Source organism: Siphateles boraxobius, unplaced genomic scaffold (genome assembly GCF_051911475.1).
Source record: "Siphateles boraxobius isolate OS27281-9 unplaced genomic scaffold, OSU_SipBor_1 73, whole genome shotgun sequence".
Classification (NCBI taxonomy): Eukaryota; Metazoa; Chordata; class Actinopteri; order Cypriniformes; family Leuciscidae; genus Siphateles; species Siphateles boraxobius.
In genome coordinates, this window is record NW_027509201.1 from 2,636,653 (window position 1) to 2,646,087 (window position 9,435).

Below are 9,435 nucleotides of genomic sequence, written 5' to 3' on the forward strand. Positions count from 1 at the left end.
GTATATATCCTCACAAACACACATATATATACACATATATATATAACAAACTTCTATGTTAGATGCGATTAATCGATTTGACAGCACTAGTTAGAAACCTTAACATTATGCTTAGCCAGTACTATTATTAATTGCAAATTCAGTCAGGGCATTCGTGTGTTAAGTTACTAAAAAGATCCTCGCTAAAATTGCAGGTTTAAGATAAATATAGCCCGACAATGGTCTGTTGCACATGTATTGGTGTATCAATAGCTATTTATCAGCAACAGACCTTTTAAACAAGTTCATCTTTGTTGATCCTGGAACAACATTTCAATCAATCAATCAGATTTGAGGGACAACTTTACAGTTTTGGTCAAGTTTAGGCTTACAACCAGAGTTAGGATAAGGTATGGGTAGGGTTAAGTTTAGGCTTACAACCAGAGTTAGGATAAGGTATGGGTAGGGTTAAGTTTAGGCTTAAAACCAGAGTTAGGATAAGGTATGGGTAGGGTTAAGTTTAGGGCTAGGGACTGGGTTAGGACTGTTTTTGGACGGGAATATTGATCCACACAAATGATTTGCAAAACACAAAAAATGCACACAAACAGTAGCTTTAAATGGCTTTTAATAGATCGTCATGTACTAGAGAGACTGTTGTGCCATCTCAAGATTGTAGTGCATTGTAATTCTAAACATAAATATTGGTTTATACTAATATAAGGCATTCTTGGTTTAATAAAAAACTTCAAAAAAATATTTTTAAACTCTTTGGAAAAAGAACACTATTGCACTTAATTATTGCAACTTTATGGCAGTTAGAAAAACTTCAGCTGTAAGACAAAATAAAATTGTTTCTAGATATAAGAATGTAAATATCAATCTTTTTTTTTTTTTGATTCAATATGACAGCGTGGAGGTGACAAGTGACCCAGAGTCGGACTCTAATTGAACATAAATACCAGCATGCCACAGGCTTGTTTTGTTTCTCGGCAAAAAAGAAAAGATGAGTTTCACAACACTATTCATGACAAAAAACTCATTCTCAAATCTTTATAAAAATATAAACATTTCAAAATGAATCATGACACGTCACATATCTGGCTGTTGGATTGTTTTTACAGATTAATCATCCGGCAGTCCGAGAGCCAACAGCACGGGAAGTCCCATCCCCAGGATGAGAGTGAGGCTCTCTGTGATGCTCAGACCGCCCTGCTGCTGGTAGGATCCAGTTTCTGCATGATGGTAGAGGTGAGTGGAGCTCTGCTGCCCTCTGCTGTTGATTTCAGGCAGAACATGAACCGTGGCCACATACAAGAACGTCCCAGCTGAGAACAGCATTCCAATGCCTGTAATGCTCAGGCGGCTCTGGGACGAGCCATTAGACTGCAAAAGATAAAAAAAAAGTATTACTACTTATTTTAAATCAGTACAAAATAACAACGGAAGAATACAAAATGGAAAAAAGTAACATTAGTTGCAGTACTGTAATGTTCAGAACATACCCCAAACATTCTTATCTAGTAACTTATTAGAAACAAACATAACAGCTTCAAAAATTCAGCTTCATAAAAAGGGTCTAAAACGTTTTGAGTTTGTCCACTTTCGACCGCTTCCAGAGGTAGTCAAACTCAAAACTCGTCTTTTGTGGCTGTTCAAACACATTCGACCGCATGAACGTTTACACTATGAAAGCAATCCGGTCGAATGTGTTTGAACAGCCACAAAAGACGTCTACTCTCCGCCAACTGACCTAATGCGTAAACATTATGGGAAGCGCACTAGCCAGAGGGGATTTAAACTGTCGGCTGAAGACCCGAGTTTGGTGTGAAGACGAAATTCCCATTCCCACCAATCCTGATTTCTAACACACTCACAGCTGAAACTAAAGCTGCTGCTCTCCGTATGTTTTTATGTTGTCTCCGGTTGTGTTCATATGTTAATTGCGTGAGCTTATTTCATTAGATCAAAAAGTTCAGAAAAAGCCTGTACATTTATCCGCCCATAGACCCTCCCCTCGAAGAAATCAGAACAGAAGTGGTTTAAGTGGACAAAAGAGACAGATTAAAACACCAGGTGTAAACGGGAACTTTTCTCCCTCTTCTACTTGTGATCCGATCGACCAAAACGTATCTTAAAGGGGCGGTTCAGGATTTTGGACATCGGATCTCATTTCCGAGTTAGGCAGGGTGTTATTTATCAGTGGAGACAGTTTTAAAAAAATTTCATCCAGTCCTTCCAGTTGCATAGTTCCCCGGTGCTAGGCTAGCGTGAGTCAACGGTATCTGCTAGCCAGCCATTAAAAACCGTTTTACCCAGTACTCAGTACACCAAAAGCAAATCAATGATAACGCCAGACTATCAATGTAAATGTCTCTTGAGAGAATAATGTTAGAAATCAAACTACCCTTTCATCGCATTGCAATAGTTATATTTTGTTCCCTGTATTTATTAGCCAGTCTACAGCAGCGGCGGAGTGATATTAAGTTACCTAGGCAACCGAGAGAGCCGGTCCACATGACAATCACAGGAGTGTATTTCCCTGCTGCTGACACTCATCACTACAGAAGCAGAGTACATCACCATGTTGCCAATTCTTTCATTTACAATCGAAAGTTTCAAGTATCGTTGTTCAAGGCTACTACTAGCTAGCTAGACGTCCCGACTGTAGTGCGCTTCTGTTCTGTGTTTACTTTTCGGCGCAGTACTACTAACCGGAGTAAAAATCCGCCGCTGCTGAGAAACTAGTTCCTGTTAATGTAATCCGATCATTGAGATTCAAGACTAGTTTGATTTCTAACATTATTATTTTCTAGTTCCGATGTCCAAAATCCTGAACCACCCCTTTAATACCAGGTGAAAACAGGGCCTAAGTTTCAAAGAATGAATAAAGAGAACAGGGTCTCTCACCGCACTAAGGATGAAGTAAGTGCTGATGGCCATCAGTGGCGCAGCAGCAGAAAACGCCAGCAAATGCGTCTGAATAGTCTTTCTCTCTAGACCTGCGTGCATGAGGAAAGACACAAGACCAAACGCGGCTGGAGCCTAAAGAAAGAAAGAGAGAGAGAGAGATAGAGAGAATTTGTGTTGAATAAACCAAGACAATTGTACACTAACTGGCAACAAATGCACGGCAGTGGACTTGATTAATTTTTAATCAAGTTAATTTTTTTATGATTAACTGACATTAAATGGTATTATTATTAGGGTTGTCAAGCGAAAAAAACCCAGAAAAATCATTTAATGTCATTACTGTGATTGATAAGTAAACCATTGACTAGACATTATGAAAAGTAGCTTTAGAAAGAAATAGTTTGATTCAACATATTTATTATAAATACATTTTTAAGGCTACAAACATTTTTTTCTTCTTCAAAAAGGCGCATTTCAAGTGGCATTTACACAGACTGTTTAACTCAGAGGTGGCATGAAAATGAATGAAAAATGAAATGATACTCTCTAAAATATGAAACTAAAACCGGCAGGTCACTGTCTTAATGAGAGTCATTCATTTAGCCGATTCATTCAGGAACGAAGCACTGAATCAATGGCTCACTCGATTTAGTCTCAGCCTGCGTGACGCCCACAGATTGGTCATCTGATTGGTGGAATTCTACAGGATGTACGCGAGACGCGTGACGCGTTCTTCAATGGTCCGCCTGTAAACAAAGATGCCGTGATGCCAAACCCCCTCATGGAAGAAAGCCATCGTGTTTACAACTGTGACAATGAGCGCTTGTCAGTCTCAGATAAACGCTGGATTTCTAATGTATGTAAAGTTTGTGGTTTAAATACATCCAAGAGTTTGTTATTGTAGGCACATCGACGTTACATTTTCATGCTCTAAACATGACACAGAGCAAAACAAACTGTGATTGGTTGCTTTACATGTCAGTCAAACGGCCTCTGGGTGGTCCTTGGCCAATGACAGCTGCGATAGAGTCCAGACTGAAGTCTAAAGGTCTGACTACGCAGATTCATTCAGTGATGAAACACCACTGTGTTGTTCGGAGACGCACAACAGCGGAATTGAGCAAAAACAGACACTATTGTGTCTAAAATGTAATGCTATATTAACTTCTTGTTTATTGAACTGTTTTATAAAATCAATATAACATTTGCAACCCTGCAGATATTTGGGAAAAGACAGAACTTTTGCTCATATGACATTGGCTAAACTATATAATTATGATATCTTTAACTTGTTTTTTTTCCTTAGTCAACACGTTAAATTGGCAACCCTAATTATTATATTAATATTATTATATTAAAGACCATTATATAATTAATTTTTCTTAGATTCAGTATTTTGTGGATATGTCAATACTTTTACATTTGCGTTTATGCATTTGGCAGACACTTTTATCCAAAGTGACTATCATTGAATTTAAAGGACAAGTTCGGTATTTTACACTTAAAGCCCTGTTTTAAGATCGTTTATGATGAAATAGACGGTTAATAACGGTTAAGATTGAAATTTGGACAAATTTTCGGTTTCTGTGTTAGCACCCCCCACCCCCACAATGGTTTCATAGGGGCACTGGAACAATATCATTTATAAAACGCATTAAACTTTAGTTTACAAAGACGTGAAACTCACCGAGTGGTCTGGGGTGTTCACTGATATGCTTACACAAAAATCAGTGCAAAAGATGCTTTCCAACGGGTTTTATCGTAGTTTTTGTCCAACTCCATTGACTTAAAGCCAGATTTATACTTCTGCGTCGAACTTACGCCGTAGCTACGCCGTAGGCTGCGTGTAGCGAGCGTACCGTTCGGCGTACCCTGACGTGCACCTCTCCAACAATGTAACAACGCGTCAATTCTACGCGGACGCAAGCGCTGTGATTGGTCTGCTCAAGCCGCTCCCTCGGGTTTCACATGCTCCCCGAGCGTGCGTCAACGCGGACAACGACGCAGAAGTATAAATTAAAACCAAAGCGTAGTCTACGGCGTAGAGGCTCCGGCGTAGGTCCGACGCAGAAGTATAAATCAGCCTTAAGTCAGGACAAAACCTACGATAAAACCAGCAGCATTTGTCCAAAGTTCAATCTTAACCGTTCTATTTCATCAGAAACGATCTTAAAACAGGGCTTTAAGTGTAAAATACCGAACTTGTCCTTTAAGGAATAGATTTGATCAGTTCATGCTGGGAATCTTTGTGTTACAAGGGTCACTCGACTCAGCAGGGTCATTACAGATAGACTATCAGAAAGGCCGATACCAGTGAAGTCTCACCTTGTGCAAAATGACAGCAAAAAACACGACAATCTGCACGGACACCTGCGATGAGGCGGCAACAGCACCCAGAGCGACACCATCAGCTGAAGAGAGAGAAACAATTTGAATGTCATGCAAATAAGTTCCTCAAAAGCTGTGGGCATCTCTTCACACCTGGCAAAACAATGCAAACAAACATTCACTTTGTGTGAAAACAGAAATGCAACACTAGCCATGAAAACCACACCAGAAAATGAGTTCAGTCTGTTTTTAGTCCATGCAATTATAGGCCAGATGCTGTGATAAACACGCAACGGAAGATTATTTAGAAACCTATTGTTCACTGACTTAAATAATCATCCTCAGGACAAGCACTACTGGCATGATTCACTGTAATGTAATCTGTTTTATCTGGGCAATGTGGAAACACAATAGTGGCATTGAGGCCCTTGTTACCTGCGGCGTGAATGAGCAGACCCAGCGTGGCAGTAACACTGTTGCCACTGTGCATGCGCACTCGGGGTTCTGGGAAACAAGACAAACAGAGATGTTCTCAAGAGAGCATTTGACAGCATTTCACAATGGGTTGTCTTTCCACAGACTTCATTGTGTCTGTGTGCGGCCAAGTGGAATAAATTAAATAAATTATAATAAATTAAAATGCATGCTTGCAGTTGTGCTTTATATTTTAAATTATATACTAAGAATTAAATTTGACATTACACTGAACTACTGAGAACTTGTGTGAATACAAGACTTGTGCTTGATGTACATGCAAAAGAGCTTAAAGGGATAATTCACCCAAGTAATTATTGACAGAATTTCATTTTTGGGTGAACTAACCCTTTAATCAGCTCTAAAAAGTAGGCCTAATCTTTATGCAAAGTGCAATTTCTAATAATTCTGTTTTGATTTTAAGGGTGAAATATGACCTATTTTTTCTAGAGTCACCCCAAAAGTTTTTTTTTAGCAAAGTAGTAAGATTAAAAATGCTAAATAATGTTTTATATCTGACATGATAACTCACTGAATTAAACAATACATTTTTCTACAGTTTGAAATCTTTTGTTGTATACAGTTTAAAAAAAATGATTAAAACAATATAAGGGAACCTACGCTATAAATTTCTATTCCGAACAGCCTATGTGTGGAAGAAGAGTGTATAATTATAGAACTGTTTATGTTGATAAGTTTATGATTGAGGTACCGTTCATGGAGCAGTAGTTGGCAATCTGATCCACCACAAACATGAGCATAAATCCCAAGACGAGAGAGACTCCTATGAAGAAATGAGGACGCAGACCTTTTTTTTCGACTGGATGAAGTGTTGAATTTGATCCAGATGTATTTTGATTCCATTCCATAGTGGTGCAATACCAGTCTATATGTGGAGGAGGAGAAAACATGTATTCGCAAACATATTGGGGTTACCATTTAAATGACGTTGCATAAAAGCATGACTCTGCATATCCATTCCCTGATAGAGAAGTGAATGACTAAAACAGAGGAAGATGGCCAGTCTTACCCTTCCATGACTCCTGCACTAGCTCCACCCCCTCTGGGATGATGATTGCCAGGGCAGTGCCACATAGAAGCCCCGCCCCCAACACAGTAATCAACTGCAGCTTGTGCTGTAAGGGTGGACAAAATTTCTTAAAATAACTTTAAACTTGCATTTCAAATGTCAAAATACACAGTTACTGCATTAGCTGTTAATAGTCATGGACTTACATGGTTTATAGCATGACACTAACAAGTAGTACCAGAGTATTGCAATGTTTTCAGACATACACCATGGTATTCTTTGAAGTGCCATGGTTATGAACATGGTAATCGTACCATATATATACACACCACAGTACGTTTTTTGAACGATGACATTCAACTCAAAATATATGAAGTTGAACTGTTTGCTCAAGCACAGAGAGATTTTTTAGATCCAAATATCACGTGCAGAAAAACCAGCAACGTGACTGACCGCAAATCCACAGGTTAAAGTACAAGGTTTTAAACCTTACTGGTACAGCTTGACTTCATTTATAGTGTATGCAACACTCGTTGAATGTGAATCATCTTACCTCTGATAAATGGATCAATAGTGGAATTATCCCGAGCACGAAACATCCCACGAACATTGCCAGAGATATGAGAATAACACCCCAAGCTCCGTCCATGCTCACTTCTGATTTTCAGCCCTTCCGATCAAACCGCTTAAAGCACATTAAAGCTGCATCACGTGTACACACCCTAAAATACAAAAGGAAAACACAATATCCTCTTCGAACACTCAGTGAGGAGCATAGTGGAGTTCTCCACGTCTCGACGCCCTCCATCAATAACCTTCCACCCCTAGAGTCTGAGAAAATGAATTGCATGAAACTAATGCTCAGAAGAGAGTTCGATTCATTTAAGAGAATCGGTTCATTTCGGCGAACTGATTCGTCACCGTGTCCTTTTATTATGTTACGTTTTATTTCTATAGTAAAATTGCTGTTTATTGGTATGTTATCACTATTAGGTCATGAAGAGGCACGTCTTAATTAACTCAAAACATTTAAAATATCTTTTGATCGACTTCGACTACATTTTGTGTAACGTGTGTGGAGCATTATTTGCTTTACGTTAGGGAAAAAAACAAGCACAGTTGCCAAACAGACTTATTTTCAACTGCCAAGCAAGTCACTTAACCCATTTAATCCCACCGGTCACAATAGTGACCGTAAAAAAACGTTTAATTTCTAAGGCTGTAAAAATGTTACTGAATGATCCATCAATGCATTTCCAGCAGATATTGAAATAATAAAGGGTCTCAATGAAATATGTGCAGTGTCGCATGTTTACTGTAAATTGTCACATGACCAGAGCTGTTTACTTCCTGTTTGCGCCAAGAGAAGAGGATGGCAGCAAGAAGCTCCCAAAGAATAGATTAAAGTATGTTAACATAAAGATAGGACATAGATTTTTGGTACACATCATGTTTAAGGTGTCTAGTATTGATATATGCATTTGCAATTACTCAACTTTGTTTAATGTGGTCATAGAACTCACAAACATGTCAGCACAAACAATAGTGACCGGTGGGATAACCCATTGTATCTACATGCCAATACACATAGGCTAACTCTTCTACCTTACTTTCTGCCGCTACCTAACTTTCTACCTAATTTTACACACAGAAACACACACACACACACACACACACACACACACACACACACACACACACACACACACACACACACACACACACACACACACACACACACAAAGACTAGCTAGCTAACAAATTCCTACCTAACTTTCCACACACACACGCAATTACAGGTAGGCACACACACGCACACCACACACCCCACACACACACGCACACCACACACGCACACCACACACGCACACCACACACCCCACACACACACACGCCACACACCCCACACACACGCAGGCCACACACCCCACACACACGCAAACACACACCACACACGCACACCACACACCCCACACACACGCACACCACACACCCCACACACACGCACACCCCACACACACGCACACCATACACACCCCACACGCACACCACACACGCACGCACACCGCACACCCTACACACACGCACACCATACACCCCACACACACGCACACCATACACACCCCACACGCAAACGCACACCACACACGCACACCACACACCCCACACACACGCACACCATACACCCCACACACACGCACACCATACACACCCCACACGCACACCACACACGCACACCGCACACCCTACACACACGCACACCATACACCCCACACACACACACGCACACCATACACACCCCACACGCAAACGCACACCACACACGCACACCACACACCCCACACACACGCACACCATACACCCCACACACACGCACACCATACACACCCCACACGCACACCACACACACGCACACCGCACACCCTTCACGCACACCACACACCCCACTCACCACACCACACACACACGTACACCACGCACACACCACACACACGTACACCACGCACACAACACACCCCACGTACACAACGCACACCACACACACACAACACAGACCACACGCACACCAAACACCCCACACACACCACACACCCCACACGCACGCACACCACACGCACACCACACACCCCACAGGCACGCACACACACACCCCACAGGCACGCACACACACACCCCACACGCACCCCACACACACCACTCACCCCACCACA

The 9,435-nt window shown here is 41.0% G+C and overlaps 1 protein-coding gene across 1 annotated transcript; it reads right to left on the bottom strand.

Annotated features, from left to right (window-relative positions):
- Positions 1-590: 590 nt before the first annotated feature.
- LOC143724433 (zinc transporter ZIP9) lies at positions 591-7,574 on the bottom strand. Its single transcript, XM_077217484.1, has 7 exons — positions 7,278-7,574; positions 6,725-6,830; positions 6,407-6,580; positions 5,656-5,724; positions 5,218-5,303; positions 2,890-3,024; positions 591-1,365 (listed from the first exon to the last, which is right to left on the bottom strand). The coding sequence occupies exons 1-7, from the start codon at positions 7,371-7,373 to the stop codon at positions 1,105-1,107; spliced, it is 927 nt and encodes a 308-aa protein (XP_077073599.1). The 5' UTR covers positions 7,374-7,574; the 3' UTR covers positions 591-1,104.
- Positions 7,575-9,435: the final 1,861 nt, after the last annotated feature.

What these genes read in the sequence shown, in the direction of transcription:
- LOC143724433 (XM_077217484.1), bottom strand. Translation starts at nt 7,373, where the DNA reads ATGGACGGAGCTTGGGGTGTTATTCTCATATCTCTGGCAATGTTCGTG. An exon ending in AGTGCAGGAGTCATGGAAGG is followed by an intron (nt 6,581 to 6,724) that starts GTAAGACTGGCC and finishes CTCCACATATAG; the next exon opens with ACTGGTATTGCACCACTATG. An exon ending in CAACTACTGCTCCATGAACG is followed by an intron (nt 5,725 to 6,406) that starts GTACCTCAATCA and finishes CTTGTTTCCCAG; the next exon opens with AACCCCGAGTGCGCATGCAC.